Source organism: Pelobates fuscus, chromosome 6 (genome assembly GCF_036172605.1).
Source record: "Pelobates fuscus isolate aPelFus1 chromosome 6, aPelFus1.pri, whole genome shotgun sequence".
Taxonomy (NCBI): domain Eukaryota; kingdom Metazoa; phylum Chordata; class Amphibia; order Anura; family Pelobatidae; genus Pelobates; species Pelobates fuscus.
The window spans coordinates 229,939,740-229,955,635 of NC_086322.1; the positions used below are offsets into that span (position 1 = coordinate 229,939,740).

Below are 15,896 nucleotides of genomic sequence, written 5' to 3' on the forward strand. Positions count from 1 at the left end.
ATATGTTGGAGCCAGAGAATGTCATAAGCATGGCCCCTTGTCTGCTCATTATTTTTTTTATAAATTCTTTATTTTGAAAGATTTTGTTTTATGGGGAAGGGGTACAGAAATTAAAAATGGGGGTTAAGGTTTGTGATACAATCTTCGCATAACATACATGTACTTATAGTGACAATCAAACAATTTGAGCAGGAATGCAGGTATTTTGTCTTTGGTTTCAGCGTATGTTGTTTGTATACAAGTAAATTCTATGATTATATCAATTTTTGTAATCGTTTGGTTTTAGGGTTGGGGTGGGGTACAAAAAGGAAGAGGGAGGGGGATAGGGTGCAATATCGAATACAGTACTCATCTTACATTTGTCAAGGTGGTGTTAACACACAGATGGATTTACATAACCAAGTTCGGGGGGGTTGGTTGGCGAGGGTACAGAGAAAGGAAAGCAGGATGGGATGAGCGATTTACATTCTGGTTATCTATCTGCACCCTTCGTGCCGTGGACACCTTGTTGTCTGCTCATTATTTGAAGTGACATTTCCAAAATAAATTTTAGAATACTACTTCGTTTTTGTTACTCTAATTCTTCTGTCCCAAAAAGGCCCATTTGCTTGAAAGTGAAAGCAGACAGGGGTCCAACCTGTGTCCTTCTCTTGTAGTACGTAGTATGTAGTATGTGACCTTTCTTTTTATTATCAGTCAAAAAAAAGGAGATCTTAGATATTTTATAATGATCTGGAGTATCTCCCTTTATGGTGTTGTGAAAGAATGTTTGTCTCAGCTGGCCTTGAATTGCACGTCGATGTAGTCAGAGCTGGGCAAAGAGCGTTTGGGACTGTGTTAACCTAAAAATAAGGCAGTGTTACAGTACATTCTGATGATATTTTTTTTTCTACATTTTCTGCTGGTCAGTAATCTGACTTGCATTAAAGCAGCACTGTCACTTGAGTTTCCCATAAATATAGAACTATATGAAAAATGCCTATTTGCATTGGAATCTCACTGAAATTCGAATGCAATCAAAAGATACAAGGGAAAAATTAGGTACTTTGTTGAATAAAGGCAAAATGTGGCAATGGATGGGTCTCCACAGACATATCTTGCCATTTCAATCAACCATCATGAGTGATGTAATCTTACTGCGTATGTGCAAGAGATCTATTGTATAATGTTTTATTTAGCCCTGTTTAGTATACAACTGAAGGGGCTTCTGGCTGGTGAGGCTCGAAGGAGCCAAAGAAAAAGAAGTGCAGGAACATGGCAGCAGAAACAGAGGAGAGCTTCAGATAAGCATATCTCCCTTTCTACAATTTTCTTTCTATCAAGCACTATGCAAATGGTCCTTGTGGATCTATGCAAAAAAAATGCAGACCCTACAAGTGACAAATTTGATTATTCGTGAGATAATCATAAAAGAGAATCACGAGCAAGAAACGCTATGTATTAAATTATCTTAAGCACATGTAGCCCCTTAAAATGGGAATGAGGAAGTCTCAAAATTGCCAAATCATCTTCAATGGAAAATCAATTACATTTAAGAAATGTCCACTATTTATAATGGTTAGTGAATTTTTAAGTCAAATGAGACACATTTCTCTATCTTTATATTCAAAAATATAGATCTCAAGTACACTTCGGGTACATACATTCGACTAGGTGCATAATTTTAAAATCTGTATAAACAATGCAAACTATTTTTAAATCTGTTCAGCGGTTTGTTTTATTGATAAACAGAAAAGAAAACTGCACAATGAAAACCTGGAAAATCACATGTTCTCTGTAACCTTGTTTTTCTTATATCAGTAACTGTCATGGAGGCAGTGCAAAAGATAATTTTTTTTGTCCCTCTATTTCTACATATTAACCCCCCCCCCCCCCACCCCCCTGGTTCTGGTGTCTAAACCCTGTCCCTGGATACTGAGCACTGTAAACACTTCCTTTTTAAAGAAAAGGCAGTATTTAAATTTCTGCCTGGGTACTCCTCTAGTGGCAGTCACTCAGATGGCCACTAGTGGTGCTTCCTAGTCCAGTGCTGCAGTGTGCAGCACTGACAATCATCATCTCTACGCTCATCACTGATGCGCTGAACATTCCTCATAGAGATGCATTGATTCAATGCATCTCTAGGAGGAGATGTTGATTGACGCAGCATGGCATTTTTCCACGCATGCGCAAAATTGTTTGTATTCCTGACACTATAGTATTCCTTTAACCCCTTAACCCCTTAAGGACACATGACATGTGTGACACGTCATTATTCCATTTTATTCCAGAAGTTTGGTCCTTAAGGGGTTAAAAGAACACTCTACTGCACAAATAACATTTGAAAAAAATATATAAAAATCAGTTTAGTAAATATACCCCTCAATAATATGCATGCATTTAATTATACATTTTTACATTGGTGGTATCTACAAACTGCTTGCAAAAGCTGCAGATCTTGTCTGAAGAATTTGCAAGTCTTCCCCCTGCTAACCCAACCCATACTTTCATTGGCTGTCCAATAACCAAAGTGCTTCAAAGGTCTGGAGTGTCCCTTTAAGCAAAGTTCATTTTCAGTTTGTTAGCTAAAATTCTCACAATCCATCAGTCAAAATGATCCCATAGAAGGGAAACTGCAAACATCACAGAGAAAGGAGAACAAAATGGCAGCACCCAGATATTGAGATCTGGCGCAAGGAAGAAACAAGTAACAAGAAATGTAACATAATCATTAAGCTACAAGGGGCATAATGAAAAAAAAGAGAAAGAAAAATGAAAACCCCGTGCCACTTTAAATAATGGCAATCTCCATCCTGAAACAATCTATTTGCATTATTCTTTTAAACTGATTTTGTAAAAGAGGTTTGCAGAGAACAGTGTTGCTTTAATTCTTTCAGTACATAATGTCTTTCACACCAGGAGTAAATTTAAAACCTCTTTGAGCAGGATGTAAATAGGTACGTAGACAATGGTTCAATATCCTGTAGGATCATCTATGTGATGCAGTATACAATTCCAATGCAGAGGCCAGTGTAAAAATGACAGAAATCACATATCGAACATGGAGTTATAAAATAGATCATCGGCATATAACTACCGTAATTTAGAAACAGACGATTACATTAGAAAGGTTTATAAATGAGGACAAACAATTGGAAGGTAAAAAATAAAATAAAAAATCTATTGCTGAAAAATGTAGACACCCCCTGCACAGTTTGACAGACATGCCTGTGCAAATATCATCAGTTCACTTTTCAGTCGGTTTAGCTTTTTTAATAATAATCTCTGTGCTTATTTATAAAACTGAAGACAAATACTTTCTACTTGTTTCCAACAAAGTAGAGAGCTGAAGATATCATGACAAAAAGCCGAATACTGGAAAATGACAAGACCAGAAGGAAAATACATTTGTTGTATCATTAGTCCTAATGCCTGCTACAAGTAACAAAATTAATCATTACAGTGCTTTCTATCGCACAATATAAAATACTGCTAGCAGAAGCCGTTCTCGATTTTATAATAATATTAAGAAGTCCATAGCCATTTAAGATTAACCTAATAACCATGAGGTAATGTAATAAAGTCTGTGTTGTTCACAGGCATACTGGGAACCATTGAAATTCCCTTGAGGATTCATTCAGGCCAGAGACACTACTTAAAGGACTCGTGTAAAATCTTTCATGATTTTTCTTTTATTATACCATTTTATTCACTTTTATCAATGCCCTGCAAAACTGTCCCAAGATTCACAACACAAAAAAAACACTAAAAAGTACCCTCGAGGAGTGAAAAGTCTTAAGCGTAAAATGTAGAAGCAATGTATTCACTTTATTTCTCACAACTACAATAACATTTATATAGCGCAAATATATTGCGTCACAGTTCATCTGCTTCATTTCCTCAGCTACATAGTTACACAGCTGATAAGAGACATGCGTCCATCAAGTTCAGCTAAAACTTTCTTTAAATAACCTAATGTAAAGACTTTTTCTGGCTTTTCAAAATCACCCATGTGTTTTAAATCAAACTTAAAGTGAAGATTATTAAAACAAAATAAAGTTTACAATATCAGGCGTTAACATCTTTTAAAGGGACACTATAGTCACCAGAACTACAGCTGAATATTTTCATGTAAATACTGCCTTTTCAGGATTTGGGCTGCCCTTTGCATGACAAAACTGGGGCACCCCCTAAACTAAATTTGCCCCACCCCTTCCTGTCAAGGCCACACCTTATCCTGTTTGAGACCAACATGTCCTTTGACTAAGACCCACACCTTCACAGATGCATGAACTGATATACACTCACTGACAGATACACAGTCATTGGCACACACATTGGTTAACCAACACACACAGTCTCTGACAGGCACACACACACTGACAAACGCACGCACTGATAAGACACAAACTCACTCACTAACACACTGACATACTCACACTCACTTTTTCACAAATTTTTATTGTTTGTTTATGTTCATTTAAATCCACCCAGCCTCCCTACCTTTGGGAAAGCTGGAGAGAATTATTTCCCTGGGCTCCAGTGAGGCTGATCTCCCCGGGGTCCAGTGAGGCTGCTCTCCCCAGAGTCCAGTGAGGCTGCTCTTCCCGGGGTCCAGTGAGGCTGCTCTCCCCGGGGTCCAGTGAGGCTGCTCTCCCCGGGGTCCAGTGAGGCTGCTCTCCCCGGGGTCCAGTGAAGCTGATCTCCCCGGGGTCCAGTGAAGCTGATCTCCCCGGGGTGCAGTGAAGCTGATCTCCCTGGGTTTCATTGGGGTTGATTTTCTTGGGTTCCAGTGGGGCTGATGTCCCTGGGAACCAGGCATGCATACTGGCTGGCGTGTATGCAGTGTAATCTCCTTCCTTTGCTCCCTCGTGCACCCCACAGGGATGCCAGGACCGGAGTGACATAATACGCCGGCTCCCGGCATCACTGCAAGGCAGATCAAGGATTAGCGCTCCATCACCGCCCACCTCGGGGGGGGGCAAAAGTGGCCAGTCTAACAAGGCATCTGCTGGGCGTTTGGGTGCCACCCAACACAAATGGCTTGTTAGCCTCACACTAAATACAGCCCTGCACCTCAAAAACCCCTGGCAATGTAAAGGGTTAGCAAAAAAAAAAAAACTTTAAACACTTATGTGATTTCATCACCAATGTCCCTCAGCACTGGCTCGGGCTCCTCCTCTGTCAATGTCAGCTGATGGAAGCAACCTAATGTCCACCATAGGAAAGCACACAAGGTGTGAGGACATTCAACTATGTTTTACGTAACCAAGCTCTGTGAACTGCAGAAAGCACCTCTATTGGCTGTTTGGTAAAACTGCAATATTTTACATTGCAGGGTTAAGGGTTACAGTGACACTTCACACAGACCACTTCAATGAGGTGAAATGGTCTGGGTGCCTATAGGGTCCCTTTCATAAAAAATGTGAAAGCCAAACCTTTGACATATCATTTTTAAACTAGATACTACAAATCCATGTCTTGACAAAGACCGGATCTGGGGTTGAAACGTCGCAGTGTCCCACATGTTCTAATAAACATGCCTGCTTATATATTCTAATAAAAGCACCCTTTGTTTTATGCGAATTGAGTGCGGTTCCCTCTTCTATTTTGCAATAAATAATGTTATGGCAGCTTTGTTATAGTCAAGAAAATAACTAAAATATTTCGTATTTCTGGGCTTTCTTTAGGCAGCTGGCAAGTAGTTCCATAACTCTTGTCCGAGAATCTCAAACCCTGGATAAAACTTTTAATTTTTCATATCTACATGATGTTAAAGCGGCTCGATCCCACTCCCACACACACACACAAAAAAAATATGCCAAGACCCCAGAATTAAAGAGAGCAGTTGTAAACATTGCAATCAGCAACAATTTACAATGCCCACTTAACGTGTAATATTTGGTTTCAACTTTACTATACATCAACAATGTGAGTGCCAGAGAGTTAGTTTGCAATATGTTTAATTGACAAGCACTATTTATGTTTTACACTGTATGTTGACTGTATCAGGCACATTTAACTAATAACAATATACAGTTTGGCTGAATACTATCAGGAATACAATGAGATCAATATATTGAATCCTCAATACACTAATTTGTATAATCTTTATACATAATTTCACGTTTACATTGACCTTGAGGGCCTTAAGTTGTAAACCCTGGCAAAGTATGCCCAAGAATGAAATTACATGTTAGGGCTCAAAGTTTCCACAAACCCATTGCCCATTGGCGAGTGGAATTTAGGCCCTGGCAAGGGTCAGGGATCCTCCAGGCTGCAGTGGAGGGCAACCGTGAGATGTCTCTAGTATTGAAATGTAAGGTCTTGTCATAAGTAACTAAACTTTAGAAGCTACGCCATTATTATTGGTTAGTTTTAAAGTTGTTGTTGCTGTTTTGGTACAGACATTTGGGCACTGGTGTAAATAATAAAAAAAAAAGTAAATAATTAAAATATGATTTTGGTTTAAATTATTAGTACTTAGACTTACCATTATGCTAACTGTATCTATGTTGTCTGTTAATTCAATATAATAAACAAGTCTGGCAAGATGCCTAGCTTGAGGCTTGAAAACTTGTGACTACACTTTAAAACTTTTTAACGATGCATAAGAGAGATAAAATGTTTTTCTTTCTTCATTTGGTGTGATCAAGTGTATAGCAGTCCACTCCTTAGACCCATGCCAGCTCTCAGTGAACTGGCGCACACATAACAAGAGTTTTCAGGAAACAATATGCATTCTCTCACCTGAGGAAAGGGCCTAGGTGTTATTCCACATTGCAATGTGTGTGTGTGTGTGTCTGCCAACTAAGTAGCAACATATGACTTTATGACGTGTACAGCAGTCTACATATGTCTGCAGTCAGCACAGATGGTACTACTATCAAACATATGTATGTTTTAGTACCACGTTACAGATAATTGTGTACAAAATATTAAACCTATACTACTTAAACACTGATGAAAATTTCCACTGGTATGTTCAATTATTTCGCAAAACACAATGGAAACAGAAAAAAAAATAGCTTTAATCCTTTAATCTTACATAAAGTAATTTATGAAAACATTGTTACCTTCTGCCACAAGTTCTTCCACAGTGACCTGATAACGCCCAATGGTGAAGCCTCTGCCCACAGTCACCCCTCCACTGGTAGCAGTGCCCGAGGACCCTGGACATAGACTAGATCCACCACCACCTCCGCCGCTTTCTGACTTGGGCATCCGAGAAAACTTCTTCATTGTGATTAAAAAGTCTTACCAGCACCTTTAAGGAAAACAGCAGCAACCAGAGTGTGCTGGCACCAAAGACTGTCAAATTCACAGCTCTGTGCCACACTCTCCGCAGATATGTCCAGTCACAAGAGGATAGTTAGTACCTTTTCTCCCTGGAAGGGGATATTGATATCACAGTGGTATTTTAGATAGCAGCAGGCACACAAAAATAGAAGAGGTCAGTACAAACTGACTTAAAAAAAATTACATGCAGCTGCAGCACATTCTCAGAGCAATGGCACACACAGCAAATGCAGTACTGTATATAGAAAATGCAGGTAATTGGGCACCAGAGCCCCAATAGCAACAGTGATATACACACAGCATTAAAAAAAAACAATAATAAATCTCACATTTGTGTTCTTATAGAAGGGCTGCAGCATACATAGTGCTATGACCTGCAGAGGCAGTGCCCCATGGTCTCTACCCTCTGAGGGTACTAACACAGTATCTCACACACTGGGCTCATCTGTCACCCTGGCACTCAGTGCTTGCTAGCTCGGGGGTCTTCGTGGAGCCCCCCACTTCCTCACAGTCCTGCCCGCCGTGCTGGTCACTAGTAGTAGTAGTAGTAGTAGTTGTTGTTGGGTTCTTGAAGTGCTGGAAACGGAAGAGGATAATCCGAAGTTCATCCATTCAGAGGCCAAAAAACCTCCTTCTGCTTCTGCTTGCTGCGGCTGACAGCTCCACCTCCTGCCCGCCCAGGAAACTGACAGCCAGGGAGGGAGGGGAGGCAGGGAGCATAGAGCTACTGTATGCTCAGCCAGAGTATATTGCCGACCGAGGGGAGGGGGGGAGAGATAGGGCAGGGCACCATGGCAACAGGGGCGCTAGGCGGTCACATAGCTTGCAGCACCGGCTGGGGCAGACTCAGGTCCTCGGTAATGTATCGGGGGCTCTGAGACTGATGCCAGGGAGCTTGCAGTCTGCGCTTCGGGGTGCAGACCAAGTGCACTGCTCCGTGCAGCGGGTCAGAGCGCTGCCCTGGTTACCATCATAATAGAACATTGGCCCGAGGGAGCGCTGAGCATAGTCTGCACCACCTGATGGTGCAGGTAACTGTCCACTGGGATCAACTCAACCCACCTGAGCCAAGAAAAAGTAAGAGGGGGGGGAAGAATAAACTGTACTTAGCTTTTTTTGTGTTTTTAAATAAAATAGAAATGTTTTAAAATAAAATAATGTTTTCAATGCCAAACCTAAACCTAATGTTTTCAATGCCAAGCCTTTGCACTTCCACCCCCAGCACCCAATAATGCCCCTATTTCACCTTAACATGCAAAAAGCCCTCGATTCCCCCTCCCCTACACCATACAGCCCCTATATCCCCCCCCCCCCAACCTCCCCACACACACACACACAAACACACACACAGAATACACAATACTGCTTATATTTTACCTTAACATACTACAGCCCACTGTTCACACTTCCCCACACAATAAAGCCCCTATATCCACACCCCCCCCCCCCCCACACACACACACTGTGTTACCCCCATCCCCACACACCACAGCCACTATACTTTCCAAACATTATAGCCCATATCAACACATGTGTTATACCACAAACAACCCTCTCCAAACACAAGCCCACAAACAATCTCACATGCAGCCTCCGCACACAACACTTAGGTAGCCCACTAGACTTGTGCACTAATCCTTTTCACCTGCGAAAAACTAATACAGTAATTGTTCATCTATGCCCGAGAGAATCGATCCATCATGTAAATCCCTGATGGATCAATTAGTTCATGACAGGTGGAAAGGCTTTGTGTACCCCCCACGTTAAAAAAAAAAAAAAAAAACGTACACTCAGCAGAAATACACCACAAACATTTAACCCCTTAAGGACCAAACTTCTGGAATAAAAAGGAATCATGACATGTCACACATGTCATGTGTCCTTAAGGGGTTAAACAGTGATGAGCCATGGAAATGCACCACTCAAAATTCATACTCTATTGCTCCATAGAAATGCGCCACGCACATTCACACATTGATAAAGCTCCTAAAATTCACCCGCACATTCACAGGCATACATTCCCCGCATTAGGGCACAAGAAAGGAGGAATGTGATTGTGGGTGATGCAGAGGGTGGCCACCATGGGGTGATAGCCAGAACTATATTAACGGTTCTGGTCAAGCAGGGCGGTCTATGGTAGCCTGGGCCCTTTAACACAGTGCAATGACTGCCCCTCTTTATTCCATTGCTGGGATAAATGGATGTCATGGCATTCGTGCGTGAGTGAAGAAGAATGTAATTTGCATCCCTGTGCCGGCTTGTACCCCACTGGACCACAGGGATACCAGTTGCAATGGTAACTTAAAAGGAGGGTAGGTAAATAAAAGTATCAGTATTAGTGTGTGAATAGCAGTGTACAGTGATCAGCCACAACATTAAAACAACTGACTGGTGAAGTGAATAACATTGATTATATTGTTACAATGGCAACTGTCAAGGGGTGGGATGTATTACACAGGATCACGGTTGCGTAAACCCCAACACGCAGTATGAACGTATTACCGAACCTTAGTATGGTCGGGCTTACCGTAGGACAGAAAAAAAAAGTCAGATAATAGCCAAAATATATCAGGATGCCAAAAATTAGGAGAGCGATACAGTATTAGCTGGGTCAGGATACTAGAAAGTAGAAAAGTCAAGATACAAGCCTAGTCAGAAAACCAGAGAACAGAATAGTGAATAGCCAAGCCGAGTCAAATATACAAAGAAAACACTGAGAGATAATAAGTATCACTAGAGGGAACTGTAAGAGCCACAATAGGGCAAAGAACAAAGCAAAAGGTGTCCTTTCTTTTTATATGGGAGAGTCTTTTCGGTTTAAGGCCACGCCTCCAAAACATTCTCGACTGGTGAAAATTATGCAAATCCACGTCATTACCGTAATGACATCAATGCACATGCGTCACATCATGAGAAATTATTCCAGCGTCCGACTTAGGACATGCCAATCCGCCTGTGAGCGGAGCTGGCGTTGGGTGCTGCACCACGTGGGCACATTGGAGAGAGGTAAAACATTTTGACAGTACCACCTCCCAGAAAACCGCCCACTGTGTGTGTAGGACCAGGTTTATCAGGAAAACGAACATGGAAAGACCGGACCGGACCTCTCTTTAGGGCCATATCCCTTCCAATCAATGAGATGCTGGAGTTTACCACGAGAAAACATGGAATTCAAATTGGATTTAACCTCATACTCCTCCTGTCCATCTACAGGAATGGAGGAAGGCATTGAGGCAAGTTTAGTGTGCATAACAAAGATTTGAGCAATGAAACATGGAAGGCATTAGGATTGAGTTTTTTAAGTATCTTAAAATGTCTGCAATCTGATATTCTTGTTGCTCAACCACATCCTATCACCCTCAGTATATACAGGAGCTGCATTTCGACCCCTATCAGCGTTTTTCTTGTGCAGGTTTGCTTTTTGTGTGAGAATTTGCTGCACTCCAATCCATGTTTTTTGAAGCTCTCTCAAAGGCTCCTCCACAACAGGCATACCACTGGTAGAGAAGGACCTCAGAAGGACAACGGAATCAGAGCACCGAGTCAGACTTTCCACCCTACAAATTCATATTGCGTTCATACAGCGCAGCCCTTGCCCTTGCCAAACAGTCATACTTTTCTTCACTTATTAGCTCATGCTCTTGCAAACCCAGTCTCTTTGATACCTTTAACTCTCTTCTTTGCCCTGCTGTGGCCACCCCCCAAACTAACCTTACAGCTGATAGTTTTGCATGCTACTTTACTGACAAGATTGAACAGCTAAGGAAAGAATTCTCACCACCCTGGCCCTCACTTTCTCAACCACACCTGGATCATGCCTCTCCAACCCTTCCGACCTTCTCCCAGGCTACTGAACAAGAGGTGGCTGCGCTTATCCTTTTCTCTTGCCCCACCACTTGCCCACTTGATCCTGTCCCATCTCACCTTATCAGATCTCTCTTATCAGATATCTCTTGTCTTGTGCCATCCTTAACACACATCTTCAACTGCTCTCTTTCTTCTGGCACTGTCCCTGCTGCCCTTAAACATGCTACTGTAGTACCCATCTTTAAAAAATCATGTCTTGACCCATCCTCCCCTTCTAACTATCGTCCTATATCCCTGCTCCCTTTTTCTTCAAAGCTTCTTGAAAGACTAGTCTTTACCCGTCTGGCCTACTTCCTCAACTCCAACTCTCTCCTTGACCCTCTTCAGTCCGGCTTTTTCCCCTCCACTCTACTGAGACAGGCATTATTAAAGTCACTAATGACATTATCACAGCTAAATCCAAAGGTCACTACTCCATACTAATTCTTCTTGACCTCTCTGCTGCCTTTGACACCGATGAGCATGTTCTCCTTCTCAAAACTCTTCAATCACTCAGTCTCTATGACTCTGTCCTCTCGTGGTTTTCCTCCTATCTCACCCAACGCTCATTCAGTGTCTCCTTTTCCAATGATACCTCCACCCTTCGTCCTGTCTCAGTTGGAGTCCCCCAAGGCTCTTTCCTTCTATTTTCTCTTTACACTGCCTCTCTTGGCAAACTTATTACCTCATTTGGATTCCAATACCACCTGTATGCTGATGACACCCAGATTTATCTCTCTTACCCGGACCTCTTTCCTGATGTCCTGCAACGTGTCACCTCTTGCCTTTCTTCTATATCTGATTGGATGTCCTCCCGCTTTCTGAAACTCAATCTTTCCAAAACAGAACTTCTTGTCCTTCCTCCTCCTAATATTAATCCTCCTCTCTCGCTCTCCCTTCAGATTGGTGGTACAAATATCAGTATATCCTTACAAGCACGTTGTCTTGGTGTTACTTTTGAATCTGGCCTCACCTTTGAGCCTAACAGGTGGTCTGTTGTCAAATCATGCCAATTCCACCTTAAAAACATTGCCCGCGGGGGCGGGGCCTGACAGCCAAGATGGCTGGTCGCATACTCATGGATCTCCCACAATGATGGGTAAAAGAGAGCTGCTACAGAGAGATCTGAAGCTACCAGCGGAAAACAGAGACCGGGTACGAGCAGAGCACGATAAAAGCAACCGATTGACACCAGCCCGGCACCTGAGCGCTGCAGGAAAACTTGCACCGGCCATGCGGCCTACAACAGAGCGAAGCCTGGAATCCGGGGGAGGCGGCCGATCTCATGACCCGGGCCGAGCTCATACACGAAAGCACGCTTCAGCCCTGCAACCCCCCCCTCTGGACCGGTGGGGGATATCCCGGTCCTCGCTGGGACCCATCACTCCAGCACTTCTGCCTACCCAAGCGAAGAAGCCCGCACTCACACAGAGAAGTCGGGGCCCAACAAAGATGGCGACGCTACACACAAAGAAGAACTCGCCTTCCACGCCACCCACGGACACAATAGAGTTCTTCCGCAAGCTCTGTACCTACCTGTGGGTAAAACTTAAAGCCAGAACGCAACCCTTCACACTGGCGGCGAAAGAGGCTGCGGCCTGGATCCGTCCGGCGACTCGCCGTTGCCTGCGGTGGAACATACCACGTGGCCCTAGCGGGACCACCCGACAGGAAAAGAGAAGAGGAGCAGTGTGGCGGAAAGCGACACAAGGCAACGTCCTCAAGCCCAAGCATGGAACCCGCCGGTGTACCCAACCCGCCCATCACCCAGCGGTCCCAGCGACAATCACCTCGCATGCCACAACCCAGCGCGAGGGGACCGGCGGAGCTATCAGCGACACCACTTGGGCCACAACAGGGCGAGGGTCCGACCAGCAGGGAACCTACCCACGGCCAACAGACGGGAGAACACCGAAGGGACGAGCGCCCCGACGCAACAACACATCCATCACTCCGCCATGCGAGCGGGCTACCCCCGGGCGGGACCACCCAATGATGGACACAACGAAACACCCGGTGGGTATAGGCTGAACGGGGTAGGCTCACAGGCAACTGGCGCGGGACTCCTGCCTTATACACCCCACGGGACAAGGCCACCGCTGGAAATACCACACAGCCCAAACACTCGCATCATGGCATTTGCCTATCTTGAACTGGGGACACCTAAACTCATATTGCACTGACTAGCCGTGCAGGTTATCTGTTATTAGTTATTAGATGGCAGCTAAACTATTGTCTTATGCCTTACAAACGTTAACTATGATTTCACTTCTGTTACGTACAATCTACACCGAGACATGCTAAACTAAAATCTAATGTTCCTAACGGACACCGTTCCGCTCCTAGCAGTGTTTCTCATGCTGTTGCCTGCATACGTTAAATATGAGGAGAAAAAGTTATTCTTTTTAAAAATGCTTAACTCTAATTGAGAAGTTAGAAACCAGTACTAGATGTTGAAACTGCATAGCCTGTAAACTGACGAGCACATAATGACCGCAGTAACTTAAACCTGTCTCTATACAAATGTGCACTGTCTAATCTTATATTATTTAGTTATACCTAATCTTGTATCATTCCTCTCATGATAAGCAAAATAGAAGGATCTCCTCGACAAAAACATAGCCAATCTAAACCTGTTGCGCAATGGTTTACTCTCTTGTCTTACTCAATATTAAGCCGACAGTATTATTGTTAAACTATGCTTATATATCCTATAAAAATTTGCGAATTTTCATGCCAATACTTAATGTTATGTTATAATTGTAATACGCTGTTATGGCGCCTGATTTTATGCTGTACCTACCCGCACAACAAAAATAAAGAATTCTCAAAAAAAAAAAAAACATTGCCCGCATCCGCACAATACACAAATTACTACTGATCATTTTGTCCATGCTCTAGTAATCTCTCGCATGGACTATTGTAACTCTCTCCTAATTGGTCTTCCCAATGGCCGTATTGCCCCGCTACAGTCTGTAATGAATGCTGCCCCAGACTGATTTTCCTCTCTAGTCGGTCCTTTCACACCTCACCCCTCTGTCAGTCCTTACATTGGCTTCCTGTATACTATAGGAGTCAATTCAAAGTGCTAACCCATACCTATAAAACACTGAATCAATTTTAGCCCCTCTTATATCTCCTCACAGATCCATAGGTATGCCCCTTCTCGGTCGCTCCGTTCCACCTGTCCGCTGCTCGCACCCGTACGGCCAACTCGCTCTTGCAAGACTTCTCGCGGGCGGCTCCCTTCCTATGGAGTAGCCTGCCTACTGCCATCCGACTCTTCCCTAGTCTTCAATCGTTTAAGAAGTGCCTTAAAACCCGTTTCTTTAGGAAAGCTTATGGCCTCCCAGACTAACATCTACCTCACATAGCTGTCTCTTGCTCTATCCCAAAGGGCAGCACTCTACTCTCTCCTCCAGCTCTGCTTCACTCCCACCTAATTTGATTGCTATTTCCTGTCCTAATCTGTTTTATACCCCACCTCCCATAGACTCTAAGCGTGTTTGAGCAGGGCCCTCTTCAACCTATTGTTCCTGTAAGTTTTCTTGTAATTGTCCTATTTATAGTTATTTTTTTTTATATTTTAGTATTTTTATTAGTCATTCAGAAATACAAATCTCTGTAATTTTGTTCCCAATATCCTCCACCAAGTACAATGTTCATTGTCCATTCCAGACGGCAATCTTCATCAATTTCCTGCTTATTTCGTTATTTCGCCTGTTTTTTTTAAAATTTCATTAAGGGAATAGTTTATTTTTAATTTTTTTTCATTCAGAGGTTTTATTAAGGTCATGCAATAGTTACAGGTGGGTGTGATCACACAGATGTCCGAGTACAGTGACATGAAGTTCAGTATGGTATACAATGCAATAACAGGTTGAGAGCGTACTGTGCATACATAGTAAATTACATGTCTAACATCGGTTGCTAAGAGAGGTTTTTTCAGTTGATAAGATATTTATGAGGTTATGTTACTCAGTGGATCAAGTTGTGGTTCGCAGCCCTCGCGAGCAGCGGGGTTGGTCCGTCAATGAGGTTTCGGTGAGGCCGCCTGGGGCCTAGCGTTCAGGGGCTTGTGGCAGCAGGGGGGGCGGTTGTCGGGGACCTTGCTGCGTCCGGTACGTGGGGGGGGAGGTAGGGGATTGGCAGTCTGGTCGTTAGCGTGTGGTGGGGGGGTGGGCCGTCTCTGGGGTGTTGTCACGTGTGTGTGTGTGTGTGTGTGTGCGTGTGTTGGGTGGCGTAGTTGTGTCTCCGGGGGTTAATCGAGTTGTGTGTGTCCTTCCTATGTCCCGGGGGATAAGGTGGGGGGGGGAAGTGTGTGTATCTTGGTGCGTCGGTTATCTTGTGCAATTACTTGTCTCGGCGTTACTTCGTCCCTGGCGGGCTGTGTGTGGTCAGAGCCAGCCTGAGGAGGGCGGGGGAAAAGTAGGGGGGGAAAAGGGTAAGGAGGGGTGGATGGGTTTAAGGTGAGCAGGAGAAGGAGTGGCGGGGTGGGGGTGGGCTAGGGGGGGGTCCGGGTCCCGGTCCCACTCCAGCTCTCCCCGCTCCCGGTCGGCGGTCGGGGTGGAGGCCAGCCACCTTAGCCAGTGGTACCAGGTGTCGTGATATCTCTGTATACGTCCCGCCGCCGAGAGGACGAGCTCCTCAATACATCTGATGTCCTCCACTCTGGTCATCCACTCTCTCATCGTCGGGGCCGTGGTACGTTTCCAGTGTCTCGGAATGAGGCTTCGGGCCGCGTTTAGTAGGTGCGGTATCACAGATTTTTT

General features: G+C 43.8%; 1 protein-coding gene across 2 annotated transcripts in view; it reads right to left on the reverse strand.

The window, feature by feature from the left end:
* Window positions 1–7,946, reverse strand: part of BMP2K (BMP2 inducible kinase) — a 157,569-nt gene extending 149,623 nt beyond the window's left edge. For both annotated transcript variants that reach the window (XM_063458811.1, XM_063458809.1), the window contains exon 1: window positions 7,056–7,946. In XM_063458811.1, coding sequence (XP_063314881.1) covers window positions 7,056–7,221 — 166 coding nt within the window. In that variant the 5' untranslated portion in view covers window positions 7,222–7,946. The remainder of the gene's footprint in view (window positions 1–7,055) is intronic.
* Between the last annotated feature and the right edge of the window lie 7,950 nt (window positions 7,947–15,896).